The sequence below is a fragment of the Aquarana catesbeiana genome, linkage group LG09, assembly GCF_042186555.1.
Source record: "Aquarana catesbeiana isolate 2022-GZ linkage group LG09, ASM4218655v1, whole genome shotgun sequence".
NCBI lineage: Eukaryota > Metazoa > Chordata > Amphibia > Anura > Ranidae > Aquarana > Aquarana catesbeiana.
The window spans coordinates 61,360,125-61,376,338 of NC_133332.1; the positions used below are offsets into that span (position 1 = coordinate 61,360,125).

General features: G+C 42.1%; 2 protein-coding genes across 3 annotated transcripts in view; both read right to left on the reverse strand.

Annotated features, from left to right (window-relative positions):
* Nucleotides 1–6,292, reverse strand: part of LOC141107720 (cytochrome P450 2G1-like) — a 55,180-nt gene extending 48,888 nt beyond the window's left edge. Inside the window, exons 1-2 of the mRNA XM_073598641.1 lie at nt 4,023–6,292; nt 3,759–3,921 (exon numbers count right to left, since the gene is read on the reverse strand). Of these exons, the coding sequence (XP_073454742.1) occupies nt 3,759–3,921; nt 4,023–4,301 (442 nt within the window). The 5' untranslated portion in view covers nt 4,302–6,292. The remainder of the gene's footprint in view (nt 1–3,758; nt 3,922–4,022) is intronic.
* Nucleotides 6,293–12,139: 5,847 nt separating this feature from the next.
* Nucleotides 12,140–16,214, reverse strand: part of LOC141107722 (cytochrome P450 2C8-like) — a 73,565-nt gene continuing 69,490 nt past the window's right edge. For both annotated transcript variants that reach the window (XM_073598642.1, XM_073598643.1), the window contains exons 8-9: nt 15,875–16,016; nt 12,140–14,490 (exon numbers count right to left, since the gene is read on the reverse strand). In XM_073598642.1, the coding sequence (XP_073454743.1) occupies nt 14,309–14,490; nt 15,875–16,016 (324 nt within the window). In that variant the 3' untranslated portion in view covers nt 12,140–14,308. The remainder of the gene's footprint in view (nt 14,491–15,874; nt 16,017–16,214) is intronic.

The window sequence follows — 16,214 nt, forward strand, 5'->3', positions numbered from 1 at the left end:
ATTCTATATGAATCCATGCTGATTACTGCTAATGATACCGTTATTACTAAAATATTGTATATAGTCCCTTATCATCCCCTCCAAGAGCTTGCATACTTGACTAAGTTCCCTAAGTACCCTTGGGTGCAAGCCACCCAGTCCCGGTGATTTATTAATGCTAAGTTTCCCAAGTTTAATTCTAATTCTGTCCTCTATTAGCCATGAGAGTGCTTCCTGTTATGTGTCACGAGGATAAACACTGCAGTTTTGGTTACTGAAGCCCCCCCCGATTCTCTTGTGAATACTGAGGAGAAGGATAAATCCAATACCTTCGCCATCTCCCCATCCTTTGTAACCAGATGTCCTTCCTAATTCTTTATGGGGCCAATATGGTCTGTTCTTCCTTTTTTTACTGTTTACATACTTAAAGAATTTCTTGGGATTTTTTTTGCTGTCCTCTGCTATGTGTCTTTCGTGTTTTATCTTAGCCGCCCTAATTGCACCCTTACATTTCTTGTTGCATTCTTTATAAAGTTTGAATGCTGATGATGATCCCTCAACCTTGTATTTTTTGAAGGCCTTCTCTTTTACTTTCATATGCATTTTTACATTGGCGTTAAGCCATCTAGGACTTTTGTTCGCTCTTTTAAATTCATAACCCAATGGGATGCACTGGCTAATGCCCTTATTTAATATGCTCTTAAAGCGAACCCATCTCTCCTCCGTGTTCTTTGTTCCTAAGATTTTATCCCAATTTATATCTTCTAGCAAGGTTCGTAGTTTAGGGAAGTTGGCTCTTTTGAAATTCAGTGTCTTTGTATTTCCCTTATGTTTCCTATTTGTGTGATTTATACTGAAGCCAATTGACCTGTGATCTCTGTTTCCTAAATTACCCGAATTTCCACATCCGTGATCAGGTCTGTATTGTTGGTCTACCATCTGACCCATAAAATTCTCCTGTAAGACATTTAGGAACTGGCGAGCCTTAGATCCTCCTCTTCTCGGGTCCCTCTTCGCTGCTCCTGGCTCCTCCCCCCTGTTGAGTGTCCCCACAGCAAGCAGCTTGCCAGAGGAGCACCAAAGTCAAGTCACAGCTCCGTGTGTCCATTAAGACACATGCCCCAACCTGGCCTCGCCCCCTCTCTCCCCTGATTCACTGATGTTGATTGACAGCCACGGGTGCCAACGGCGCTGATGTTGTGTCTCTGCCAATCAGGAGGAGAATCCCGGATGGCTAAGACACTTGTGGACATCGCTGGAGAGGGGTGGGGCTCAGGTAACGATTAGGGGGCTGAGGGAGATTGCTAAACACAGAAGGCTTTTTATCTTAATGCATAGAATGCATTAAGATAAATAACTTTCTGCCTTTACAACTACTTTAAAGACTTTTTCTGACACTTGTTTCTTACAAGTTAAAATCAGTATTTTATGCTAGAAAATTACTTAGAACCTCCAAACATTATATATATTTTTAGCAGAGAACCTAGAAAATAAAATGGTGGTTGTTGCACAACTTTATGTCACACTGTATTTGCGCAGCGGTCTTTCCAATGCAATTTTTTGGGAAAAAATAAACTTCAATGAACAAAAAAAAAAAACAACGAAACAGTAAAAAAAAACTATTTTATATTGTGAAAGATGATGTTACGTCATGAGAATCGTGATCTTTATTCTAAGCGAAAAAATTCTGATTCTCATTTTAGCCAGAATCGTGCAGCTCTATATGTAAATAACATCATACCCGGAGTTCAGGTTTAAGTCAGTGCTAATCCTTTTTGGCAACTGACCAATAGTGACCATTTTTTAAATTTTTTGGCAAGAAAGTAGATTGTCATGCCTTTCTGTATGCAGGAGATGCATCCTATGGACATTCTAGTCAGTAGCTAATTATTAATACTGCTGTTTTATATAGTGTGATCTGATCCCATGGCTTTGTACAATGTAAGTGGTACTACACGGGTGATTAAAACAAATTACAACAATCATCCAAGAAAGGCAGCATACTGATAATGTCACTCCACTAATATTTATTGCACCAACCAGCTTACTGGTGGTCCTCGTCTAAGGCCACTCCTCTGTGATCCTCTCTCACACATTTCACCCTATTGGGCTTAATCGTAGAGAAGAAGGTTTAAGGGGAATGGGCATAGGCAGGGACCACCAGTAAGTTGGTTGGTAGAATAAACATTACTGGAGTGATATCAGTGTGTAGCCTTTTTTTTCTTTTTTTGGATGATGATTGTGGATGCAGAGCGGAGACAGGCTCATGAAACCAGGCACCTGATTCACCAGTAGACTGCAAAGGAGAGCGGTAGATTCAAGTGGAGCAGGTCTTAACAATCTTTAAGGGCCAGTTCACACCATAGAAATGCAGTCCGGATGCATTCCAGATGTTTTTCTGCATGCACGGTTTTGACGTGTTTTCGATGCGTTCCAGTGCATTTTTGATGCATTTTTGGTGCATTTTTGATGCAGTCCAATGCATTTTTCCTCCTCTTTTTCTTAACTATAAATAAGGACATGTGTATTCCAGTGTATTTTTGATGCGTATTACAGCGTTCCAGTACAGTCCAGTGCAGGAAAAATGCAGCATGTTCTACTTTTTTTTCTGGAACGTGCTGGGACTGCAAGCACTGGTGTGAACTATGCCACTGAAAATCATATAACCTACTTTCCATGCATTTTTAATGCAGAAAAAAAACGCACTGGACTGCATGTGGTGTGAACTGGCCCTAAGACAGCTTACAGGTAAAACATTTCCATTGTTGGTACATACAGATTGCCAAAAAAAACATATGCTGCTGTAACAAGATGGAGAGTTCTACCTGTACAAGGTTATGATGCTTTTACACTGCAGAAGAAAAACAGGGCACACCCACACAAACATAGTAAGAACATGCAAACTCCATGTAGTAAGAATCCCCAGAGGAACGCACAGCCAGTATTCCAGCACTGCAAAGTTGAAGTGCTGCACATGAAGCCTCCGCGGTTCCAAGTAGTGCTCACAAATTTTGGATATACAATAAAATTATATAGGATTTTGAAATGACCTCAGTTTTTTATAATTTTACATTATAAAAGTGTTACTAAACCCACAGCAGTAAATTCAGTCTGTATATGCAGTAAAGCATGCTTGTTATACTCACTGTGGAACCTAAAGGGTTAATCCTCTGCATTGTGTATAAAGGCTGTGTGATCCTGTCTTCTCTGATTCCCCTTTCCTTTAACTGACTCCAACTCATCTAGTGATAGAACACAGCATTAGGAGTCAGGCTGCACATGCTCAGTTTGGTGTGTATTACTAGAGAGTTTTTTGTTTTTTCTTGGGAGGGTGCATGTGATCAGCCAATCAGCACTGTCCAGACAGTAGGTCAGGGGTCCTGCAGCCTTATAGGGCAGCCAATGCAATATGAAAACTCCTTCTACAAGCTTTAACCAGAGACTAATATAAGTCATAAGACTGCTATATACTGCTGATGGAAAAAGTTATTTAGTAGTTTATATTTACTAAAATGGTTGCATTTCCATGTTATGTGTACTGTGGGAGACCAGATATAGTGGATGCAGGGTCCTATGTTTAGTAACATTTTAAGTGTTAATTTTCTGATTTGGTAACAAAAAATCAACATGCATTTTTAACAATCAGCTTTGTTATTAGTATGCAAGCTTTCCCCAATCAAAGACTACACAAAATGCATGAGCACTGCGGTTTCCTCCATGAAGCATGCACCGCAAGATAATAAAAATAAATGTACTTACCATAAAATGTAATTACTTACCATAATTTTGGAATAACATAGTGAGCACCTTGAACTCTCCTCTGTTGCTGAACACATCACTGTGATCTACCAATGCCTCCTTCACCGCATCATATCCAACCAGCACAACCACCGGAATGTTGGTCAGGTAGCAGGTGTACACAGGTCCATAGGTCTCACTTATCTGTATGCCAGGATAGGATATGTTGTGTCCAGAATGAAAGAGCAGCTAGTGAAAAGACTGCTCCCACCCCCAGTAATAATGAACATACAAAGAAATATTACCTTTACTAAAGATTTGGGCACTTCTGAGATGCTTAGCTGCATTACATTTCCCAGCAGAGGCAGAGGTGTGGGCCCTGGGGGGAGATTACTGTACTTTATCCTTCTCCACCATGACACAAGGTAAATTAGAAGAGTGACTCCAGTAGCCAGCAGAAGTGTTGTCCCTACTCCCAGCGCCATCCTGATGGTGACAAATTCAAGTGTCTGCGTCTTGTCCTGCCTGTTTGTATTATGAGCTTTAAATTCTGGCAGCTTTTCTGATAATAATGTGTATGACATAAAACAAGGAAGTATATAAGGGATTGGTGCTTTTCACATTTCCTTTATGGCGTGGAGCCAAAAGGGGCCCCACTAGGGGGGTTGTGTGCATGTATATTACATAGATCCAGCACTGTATATGGCCTCCCTGAATGTGCTGCCTCCTCTGCAGTGCCAAATATCAGTGTCTCCATCCTGGAGCCGTCCTTCCTGGAGATCCTGCTCGCACATTGTCATGGTGCGGGTGTCATACACTGCCATAATGTGTCTGTCTGTCTGTCTCTGTGTCTGTATCTGTGTCTGTCTGTCTCTCTGTGTCTGTCTCTCTGTGTCTGTATCTGTGTCTGTCTGTCTCTCTGTGTCTGTCTCTCTGTGTCTGTATCTCTGTCTGTCTGTCTCTCTGTGTCTGTCTCTCTGTGTCTGTATCTGTGTCTGTCTTTATCTGTGTCTGTCTCTCTGTGTCTGTATCTGTGTCTGTCTGTCTCTCTGTGTCTGTCTCTCTGTGTCTGTATCTGTGTCTGTCTGTCTCTCTGTGTCTGTATGTCTGTCTGTCTGACTCTTTGTGTCTCTCTGTTTGTCTCTCAGTATCTGTCTGTCTGTCTCTCTGTCTGTCTCTGTGTCTCTCTGTTTGTTTCTGTCTCTCTGTGTCTGTTTCTGTATCTGTCTATCTGTCTGTCTGTCTCTCTTTCTGTGTCTGTCTGCCTCTCTGTATCTGTCTGTCTCTCTGTATCTGTCTGTCTCTCTGTGTCTGTCTGTCTCTCTGTGTCTGTCTGTCTCTCTGTGTCTGTCTGTCTGTCTCTCTGTATCTGTCTCTGTGTCTGTCTGTGTCTATCTCTGTCTGTCAGTCTGTCTCTCTGTATCTGTGTCTGTCTGTCTCTCTGTGTCTGTCCCTAAATGCATGTATGTCTGTCTGTCTGTCTTCCTCTGTATCTGTCTGTCTCTCTGTACGTGTCTGTATACCTGTTTGTCTCTCTGTCTATCTGTCTGTCTCTCTCTCTCTGCCTGTCTGTCTCTCTCTCTCTCTGTGTCTGTCTCTCTCTGTCTTTGTCTCTCTCTCTGTCTCTCTTCCTGTCTGTGTCTGTCTGTCTCTCTCTATCTGTTTCTAGCTCTGTCTGTGTCTGTCTCTGTCTGTGTCTCTCTCTGTCTGTCTCTCTCTCTCTGTCTGTTTCTCTGTCTGTCTCTCTCTCTCTCTCTCTCTCTCTCTGTCTCTCTCTTTTTCTCTCTCTGTCTGTTTCTCTCTCTGTCTCTCTCTCTGTCTGTCTCTCTCTCTGTCTGTCTCCCTATATGTCTGTTTCTCTCTCTCTCTGTCTGTCTCTCTCTGTCTCTCTCTCTCTCTGTCTGTCTCTCTCTCTCTGTCTGTTTCTCTCTCTCTCTGTCTGTCTCTCTCTGTCTGTCTGTCTCTCTCTCTGTCTGTCTGTCTCTCTGTCTCTGTCTCTGTCTCTCTCTCTCTCTCTCTCTCTCTCTCTGCCTGTCTGCATCTGTCTCTCTCTCTGTCTGTCTGTCTGTCTCTGTCTGTCTCTCTGCCTGTCTGTGTCTCTCTCTTTCTGTCTGTGTCTCTCTGTCTGTCTCTTTCTCTCTGTCTGTCTCTCTCTCTCTCTGTCTGCCTGTCTGTGTCTCTCTTTTTCTGTCTGTGTCTCTCTGTTTGTCTCTTTCTCTCTGTCTGTCTGTCTGCCTGTCTGTGTCTCTGTTATCTGTCTCTCTCTCTGTCTGTCTGCCTGTCTGTGTCCCTCCCTCTCTCTCTCTGTCTGTCTCTCTCTCTGCCTGTCTCTTTCTCTCTGTCTGTCTGCCTGGCTGTGTCTCTCTGTCTGTGTCTCTCGATCTCTCTCTTTGTCTGTCTCTCTGTCAGGCAGTAACTTTCTCCTTCCTCTCTCCTGTAGGCAAACAGTGGTGTAAAACCTAAACAGCATGAGGTGACATCAAAGCCATGGCACTGGCCAATAAACTTTTAGGGGAGCATAGGCATGCACAGGGGGTGTGCCAGGTGTGCCACACCCTAATAACTCTGTGTGGTGCTGATTCCCCCTACTGCATGGGCTTCCCCATGCGTTGCCCCCTACCCCCCCCCCCCCCCAGTGCTTCTGGCTTCCCTCCTCTCCTCTCGGGTGCTGCTGGGGGTGTTTCAGGATGGAGAGCGGGGGAAAGGGCTAGTCAGTGTGTAATTTACCAGACCCTTCCTTTTCTAAATGAACACAGTGAACACACTCACTCACTGTGTTCCTTCATAACAAAAAGCATAGTAAGCTGTGTTTACTATGCTTTAGTCTGTAAATAAACAGGAAGCTGCTCAGCACAGCACACTTCCTATTCAATCACTGTCCAGTGCAGCTGAGACTGCAAAGAAAGGCATGTGTGTTTGAGCTTTTGGGTGCACACCCTAATGTAATAAGCTGCACATACCTATGCAGGTGAGCCATGGCGTGAATTGCAGCAATCCCACTGTCTCATAGAAAGCCGTCACTGTGCTGTATGGCAGGCGGGAGAGACCTCATTTATTTATTCATTTATTAATATTCTGTCTCTGTAGGGTCTCCGAGTCTCGGGCGCTAATGCTACAGACACCCGTGTTCATCTCCTGGGAAATCTAATGAGTGTGTCTGCTGGTCCACAGAGTTGTTTATATTAACCACTTAAGCCCCGGACTATTTTGCTGGCCAAAGACCAGAGCACTTTTTTGCGATTTGGCACTGCGTCGCTTTAACTGACAATCGTACAGTCATGCGACGTGGCTCCCAAACAAAATTGACGTCCTTTTTTCCAACAAATAGAGCTTTCTTTTGGTGGTATTTGATCACCCCTGCGGTTTTTTTTTGTGCTATAAACAAAAAAACAGCGACAATTTTGAAAAAAACGCATTATTTTTTACATTTTGCTATAATAAATATCCCCCAAAAATGTATAAAGAAACATTTTTTTCCTCAGTTTAGGCCGATACATATTCTTCTACATATTTTTGGTAAAAAAAGCGATTATTGATTGGTTTGCGCAAAAGTTATAGCGTTTACAAAATAAGGGATAGTTTTATGGCATTTTTATTAATAATTTTTTTTTACTAGTAATGGCAGCGATCAGCGATTTTTATCGTGACTGCGACATTATGGCGGACATATCGGACAATTTTGACACATTTTTGGGACCATTTTTGGGACCATTGTCATTTATACAGCAATCAGTGCTATACAAATGCATTGATTCCTGTGTAAATGACACTGGCAGTGAAGGGGTTAACCACTAGGTGGCAGTGTAGGGGTTAAGTGTGTCCTGGGGGGGCATGTTTCTAACTGTGGGGATGGGGGGTGGCTGTGTGTGACACGTCACTGATCTCTGCTCTGATCACAGGGAGCTGTGATCAGTGACAGTGTCACTAGGCAGAACGGGCAGATGCTTGTTTACATTAGCATTTCCCCGTTCTTCTTCCCCGTGAGACAATCACGGGTATCCCAGCGGAACCCGTGATCCGACTCACAGAGGTCCCGGCCGGCGCGCGCCGTTGGCGGCGCGCACACAATGGCACTGCAGCAAATTTAACCACTTGAGGTCCGGGCCATAGCCGAATGACGCCTACAGCGCGGACCTCAATCTCCGGGAGGACGTCATATGACGTCCTCCCCTATGCACGCGCACCGCGCGCACCCTGCAGGGCGCGCGGTGTGCGCGCTGTGATCACCGAGTCACGGAGACTCGGGTGATCACAGATCCGAGTAAGGGGCCAGTCCTGGCCCCTTACCATGTGATCAGCTGTCAGCCAATGACAGCTGGTCACATGATGTAAACAAAAGCTCGATGATCGGTTTCGTTTTCTCCTCACGCTGAAAGCGTGAGGAGGAAAAAAAAGCCGATCACCGGCTCATGTCAAAGGGACATCGGTCCCGAAGAGGAAGGAGGCACAGATGCCCCTGTGCCTCCAAGTGCCATCTGCCAGTGCCTACAGTGCCCACAAGTGCCACCTATTAAAGCCCACAAGTGCCACCTATTAAAGCCCACAAGTGCCACCTATTAAAGCCCACAAGTGCCACCTATCAATGCCCACAAGTGCCACCTATCAATGCCCACAAGTGCCAGCCACCTATCAATGCCCACAAGTGCCACTTATTAGTGCCACCTAGCAGTGCTGCCATCAGTCAGTGCCCAATCAGTGCCCAACACTGCCACCCATCAGTGCCCATAACCGCCACCCATCAGTGCCCATCACTGCCACCTATCGGTGCCCATCAGTGCCGCCTCATCGGCGTACATAAACGAAGGAGAAAAATTAACTGTTTGCAAAAATTGATAACAAAATATAAAAAAAATATAATTTTTTAAAAAAAATTCTGTCTTTTTAAATTTTTTTTAACAAAAAATAAAAACCGTAGAGGTGATCAAATACCATCAAAAGAAAGCTCTATTTGTGGGAAAAAAATAATAAAAATTTCATTTGGGTACCGTGTTGTATGACCGCGCAATTGTCATTCAAAGTGCGACAGCACTAAAAGCTGAAAATTGGTCTGGACAGGAGGGGGGTATAAGCGCCCAGTAAGCAAGTGGTTAAAGGGACATACCTGTACGCCCATTTGCCTGTCCGTGCCATTCTGCCGACGTACATCGTCGTGCGCCAGTCGGGAAGTGGTTAACCACTTAAGGACCGGCATATTCTTTAAACTTGTTTTTTACAAGTTAAAATCATTTGCTAAAAAATTACTTAGAACCTCCAAACATTATATATATATATATATATATATATATATATATATATATATATATATATATATATATTTTCAGACACCCTAGAGAATAAAATGGCGGTCGTTGCAATACTTTATGTCACACCGTATTTGCGCAGCGGTGGTACAAGCACAATTTTTTTGGAAAAAATACACTTTTTTTTTATTAAAAAAATAAGACAACAGTAAAGTTAGATGAATAAATGAGAAGGGAACGGCGCCAACTATTCTATAATTAAATAATTATGTGCCAGTGCTGCTCCTGAAATTAGTGAAATACTTATAAAAAATTCAATATTAATCAAAAGGGCACTAACTGATCAAACAAGTGAAGATACGTGATTACCAAAATGAATACTAACGTGTAATCAAAAAAATATTAATAATCTCAAAAAAATGTAAGTATATAAATATGCACAAAAATAATGAAAATTAATTAAAAAATTATAAAAGATTGAATTAATGAAAGTCATAATTTTTGTAATTCATCAGTCCAGTATATATTCTCCAGCACTGTGATTCTGTGAATTAAAGTGCTTCAATATTCCGAAAAAGCAGTGCTCCACCCAAAGTGAGAAATAGAATGGCTCACCAGATGAAATTGGCCAGCAAGTGACCATCAAGCATGGACAATATGGATGAAATTTCCTTCAATTGATGGGTGCAATCACAACAATAATCAGCTTCAGTCTCCTCTCCCCATTAGAAGCTCAGATGGTTACGACCAGCCAATAACCATAAAACATGAGTGTATGAATATTAAACTCCTCAATCGATAGATGTGACCTCCGCAATAGTCAGCTCCTGTCTCCTTTCCCTATCAAAAGCTCTGCAGAATTGGCTCCACCAAATGAGCCACAAAAAGGCAGGTGATAGTATAATACTGCTTTTATTTATGCAAAAAAAGTGCTGCACTTACATGTTTACAATCCTGGTAAGTCATCAGCACATTAGCAGCTCTGGGGTCTGTGAAATCAGTTCTGTCCACTGTCTGACAAGCGGTGTGCATTTCAAATGTCCAGCAGGAGTGAGGAGCTCCTATGTGTGCGCATCTCAAGCCTCTCTTCTATGCATTTCACACATGCGCGCGTCATCAGGAAGTGGGGCTGACGACATTTTACCAGAGCCTTATAAGTTAATAGATTAAGCACAATTAGTCGAAACTCTGCTGATAAGAAATACCACTCATGCTCGCCCAAAAAACGCCAAATTTGACTTGACTTGCTTTAAATTGCTTTTACTGCTTGTTCAGAATATATAACGGTAAGTACCTTAACCCCTTCCCGCTGAGCGTATGCAGATGTGCGTACTCGGCTTTCCGGGGTTATACCGGGATGATGCCCGCAGCTGCAGACATCATCCCGTTACCGTTGTTTAGAGCCGGCGATCGGCTATCCGAGTATAACAACCGATGCGGCTAAAAGCCACTCGGCTGTTATACCGGAGGAGCGGGAGGGGACGTCCCCCCTCCCGCCGCCTCCCGCTGCTCTTACCGGGCCTCCCGTTCGATCGGGAGGACCAGCTACCAATCGGCTGCCTCCGGCGGCTGGGGGCGGGCTGGAACGAAGCTGTGGGTGGCTTCATTCCAGCCTCCTAATCGTAAACACGGAAGCGACATCACAACGTCACTTCCCGTTTACTCGGCTGCCAATGGCGCCAGTTTAAAAAAAGTACACAGTATTCAGAATCACCGTTTTTGGCGATCTGAATACTTTGAAGTGCAAAGGAGGGATCGGGGGTCTTTTAGACCCCTGATCCCTTCATAAAGAGTACCTCTCACCACCTATTACTGTCACAAGGGATGTTCACATTTCTTGTGACAGCAATAAAAGTCATCAAAATTTTTTTTTTTTTTTAACACAATTTATAAATATATAATTAAATAAAATAAATAAGAAAAAAAAAATTTGAAGTGCCCCTGTCCCCGCGAGCTCGTGCAGCAAAGAAAACGCATACGGAAGTCGCACCCGCATATGTAAACGGTGTTCAAATCATACATGTGAGGTATCGTCACGATCGTCAGAGCGAGAGCAATAATCCTAGCACTAGACCTCCTCTGTAACTTTAACCTGGTAACCTTAAAAAAAATTCTTAAGTACCGTAGTTTGTCGCCATTCCACGAGTGTGTGTAATTATAAAGCGTGACATGTTTGATATCTAATTACTCGGCGTAACGTCATCTTTCACATTATACAAAAAAATTGGGGTAACTTTACTGTTTGGATTTTTTTAAATTCATGAAAGTGTCCCTTTTCCCAAAAAATTGCGTTTAAAACACCGCTGCACAAATACCGCGTGATATAAAATATTGAAACAATCTCCATTTTATTCTCTAGATTCTTTGCTAAAAAAATATATATAATGTTTGGGGGTTCTAAGTAATTTTCTAGCAAAAAATACGGATTTTAACTTGTAAACACCAAATTTCAAAAATAGGCTTAGTCATGAAAGGGTTTTAATGTGCATGATCTAAGCAAAGGTTCACTTTAAATTTAACCCAAGCTGCACTAATGCAAAAAATGTCTCAAACGACATATTTTGCTTTTTTTGTATCCTTGTTTCTGCCCTTCCTTAAATTTCATCTGCTGGTTTTATATTATAGGAACTGAAATATAACTTAATCACCCCAAAAATTCAGCTTAAATTGGTTGTAAACCCCAGACAAAATATAAACAAAGCATATCCTTCTATAGTGTTTGCAATTAAGAGCACTAAGTGTCATTTCTGTCTGCTGTTTCGTTCCTCTGCTATCAGCATTCTGACAAGTTTTCCTGACACCAAGAGAAAAAAGGTGACAGGGGAGGAACCTCCAGCTGATTGACAACCTCAGTCCCTTTCTTCTAATCAGCTCTCAGAGCTCCCCTAACTGAGCTCAGCAAAGTGTGACTTCAGCTCCCCCTACCGCCCCATTTTTTCTGAACTTTCAGAAAAACTTTATGAAATCTGGACTTTGAATGGATGTAGAGAAGATAAGACTGCAGATAGGCAGGTACAACTTATGTAGGAGGATTTGTTTGATCTCTGTGTATCACCTGAGGCCAGTCACTTCACTGGCAATATGTGAGGGTTTACAACCACTTTAAGGGCAACTTTTCAGCATCTCCTATTTCCTATGAGTTCAGAGTCTCCAGAGATCCTGCAAGAACAGCGCACACACACTTATTCCACTATTCTTTTTATTATCATTTTCAGTTTGTCCTTCTGCAAATTTTTACAAAGGTCAGAACATATTGAACTTGAAGATTTTGAAGTCTACATCTAGTTCAAAAATTGTTTAATTTGCAAAATGGTAGAATGGCTGCAATATACAAAAAATGTGTATGTGTACTGCCAAAACAAAAAGTTGACAGCTTCTAGCCACAGTGGTGTTTACTTACTAAAGCTGGAGAGTGCCAAATCAGACTCACTTCTGCATAGGAACCAATAAGCTTCTAACCTCACCTTGTTCAATTAAGCTTTGGCATTAGAGATGGGCGAACGATTTGGCCCGAACATAAGTTAGGGCCGAACATTGCCGTTCATGTGTTCGCTGAACACCCGTTTTCTGTGCGATTGTGCTCGGATAAGTGCCTAGTATTGATTTTGGGGGGGACCCCACAACATTATTTTTTAAAAGGGCCTAGTATGCATGGGAGGGGACCCTATGCTGTTTAAAAAAAATAAAAAAAATTGTATTGCTGGCAATAACTTGCAATCGCAAGTCAATTCAAATGTCATTTTTTTTTCTTTACATATGTCAGTTTTGCTGCAGCAGGTTCTATACACAGTACAGTTGCCCCACTTTACAGGCAGACTAAGGGGACCCCAGGCACTATATTTAGAGATTTTTTATTTTTATGGTTTCAGCATCATTAAAATCACTGCTCCTTTAACCACTTGACATCCCGCCCATATTTAAATGATGTCCGCAGGAGGGATCTCCCATCCTGGGTGGGCATTATATGACGTCCTGGGCTTCCCGGCCATCTAGGGGGCCCGCGCACGTGCGTGCCGCGTCACTCGGGAGCCAGTGCGGGTGCCCAGAAGCGGCAATCTCCGCCGGGCACCCGTGATTCCCCGATAACAGAGCAGGACCGTGGATCTGTGTGTGTGAACACACAGATCCACGTCCTGTCAGGGGAGAGGAGACCGATCGTGTGTTCCCAGAACAGAGGAACACTGATCGGTCTCCTCCCCTTGTGAGTCCCCTCCCCCCACAGTTAGAATTACTCCCTAGGTAACACATTTAACCCCTAAATCGCCCCCTAGTGTGAACTCCTCCCCTGCCAGTGACATTTATACAGTAATTAGTGCATTTTTATAGCACTGATCACTGTATAAATGACAATGGTCCCAAAATAGTGTCAAAAGTGTCCGATATGTCCGCCACAATGTCGCAGTCATGATAAAAATCGCAGATCACCACCATTATTAGTAAAAAAAAAAAAATAATAATAAAAATGCCATTAATCTAACTCCTATTTTGTAGACGCTATAACTTTTAAAACCAATCAATATACGCTTATTGGAATTTTTTTTTTTTTCCAAAAATATGTAGAATACATATCGGCCTAAACTGAGGAAAAAATTTGTTTTTGTTTTTTAAAAAAATTGGGATATTTATTATAGCAAAAAGTAAAAAATATTGTGTTTTTTTTTCAAACTTGTCGCTCTTCTTTTGTTTAGAGCGCAAAAAATAAAAACTTATTTGGGTGCAGTGTTGCATGACCGCGCAATTGTCATTAAAAATGCGACAGCGCTGAACACTGAAAATTGGCCTGGACAGGAAGGGGGTGAAAATGCCCTGTATTGAAGTGGCTAAAACTATACTTTTTAAAAAAAAAGTTTTTCATTGATGCATGTCCCTCATGGCAGTACCTGGGCCCCCAAAACCTTTTTATGGACAATAACTTGCATATAAGCCTTCAAAATGAGGACTTTTGATTTTCCATGTTGAGGTCCCATAGACTTTAATAGAGTTTGCGGCTCGGGTCTGAACTTTTTTTCTGTTCGGGAGTTCTGATGCGAATAGACCGGGCCCATCAGTATTTTGTAATAAAACCTGGAAAATGAATAATTTCTATGCAGAAGTGAGCCTGATTTTGCACTCTCCAGCTTTAGTAAATAAATCCCAGTGTGACGCCATGGGGGAGATTTACTAAAATTGGAGCACTCAGAATCTATTGCAGCTATACATGGTAGCCAATCAGCTTCTAACTTCAACTTGTTCAATTAAGCTATGACAATACAACCTGGAAGCTGATTGGTTTCTATGTAGAGCTGCACCAGATTTTGCACTCTCCAGTTTTAGTGAATTTCCCCCATGTTTGAGGTTGCATGATGAGTATTTCACCGAGGGTCAGCAATCATCTTATATTTCCGAGCTCTTGAAGCATTGGTGTTGGGTTCTGGGGTTATCTCTAGGTCCTTCTTGTCCACTGTAGGTTTTAAAGTGAAGCTTTGCAGTATAGTAGTAAAAAACAAGAAGAGTTCCATACGAGCCAGCCCTTCTCCTGCACAAATGCGTTTACCTAGAGAGAAAAGACCAAAAAACAAACAAAAAAAAAACAGCATTTTAATGCTATTACAAGATCAACCTGCAGTGCAAAATCATGTTTGTCAGCAACCTAGTGCCCAGGAACGCCTGAGTCTAGGCGTGTGATGCTGATGGCTAGGGCTTTACAACTCATCAGAGTTTCTTTTTAGACAATGTAATTACATATTTTTGTTTCATTCTGTTTATTTAACATTTTGTACAATTTTGTAACTTAAAACCTTAAAAACTTGAGGATAAATGTAAACCCCCCTTCCACCTACCTCTGTCTGATCGCTGGGTTAAGATAAAAAAAACTCTCTAAATTCAAATTTTTCACTTGCCTTAAGCCATGGTCAAATACACATCCAGCGACCAGTACGTCTTCTCACTGTTTGCTTCCTAATGGGTCCTTCCTCTAGATGGCCAATGAAGGCTTTCTCTTAGGATCCAGAAGAGGCCTGGTATTGGACAGAGAGGGGGGAAGGGGGCCAGCCTGCAATGGTTAACATGTGGCCACTGAACTAGCTTTCCCTGTAGGTGGAAACAGTGTCAGCAAAGGACTTGGATGGGGGACTTAGGAGAGTAGACCTGACTTCACCAGGTAAGGAAAAAATATCAGTTGGCAGGATGGGTTAGATGAGGGGAGGGGGGGGGGTATGAGAAAAAATGTTTGCCTTGAGTTGGGCCTTAACAAAGCACATTCTTGATCATGACCTGACCCCACTGCATCATTCATGATCTGACCCCAATGCAGCCTTCTGGTTGTATGGTTGAAGGGCGCCCACGATCTGACCCCACTGCAGCCTTCTGGCTGTAGGGCATCTACACAGCATAAATTATTGCCATGAGACTACAGTCCTGTCCAGATAGTTTCTCATATCATGGCATAGTTGAACTGAAGAGGAGGATTAAAAAAAAATCAAAGCAAATGAATAACTGCCCATATACATATTCATATGTATATTAAATTTCAACATCCATACCATGCTATGATGGAGAGGACATGTTGTTGAGGCATGGCTTTAATTGCTTTTATGGATTAGAGGCACTGTGCAATAAAAAGCACACACACAGGTCGATCTGGGTGGACCTTTGTATTTTTTCAACTTTATAAATTATATAACTGTGTAGGAGTCTTAAGCCCCATGCAGACTTTTCTGCTGAGTTTTTCCTTCAGATATACCAAAACAATATAATATGAGGTCAAACCATAGGAGTTTCAATGTGTATGCAATCAGACAGGCCCTTGCACTACATGGTTTTGGTAAATCTGAAGGAAAAACTCAGCAGAAAATCTGATAGTGTGTATGAGGCTTTAGATAGCTTTTGGTGTTCATAGAAAGGATTGCTGCTTTAATCATTCCAAAGTTCTCTGGTACCTGCAGAAAATGGCATGAAGGCATCATTCTTCTTAAAGGCCCCGTTCTCATCAAGAAAGTGCTCTGGGTCAAACTGAGTTGGGTTCTTAAACCATTTAGGGTCTTTCAAAACTGATGTTAGTATAGGAGCCACCATAGTGTTCTGAAATGAAAATAAGAACTACCGTAAATTATTGTCTTTGATTTTTACTTAGAATTCTTTTAAATTGTGTTTATTTATTTTTTTAGATACCTCTTAATATTAAAAAGGTACTTTAGAGGTTTATATAAACTAATTGAGGTTACTCCCAAGCCATGCTATGTTCTTCATATAGTTAGATGACTGAAACTGCTTTAGTAG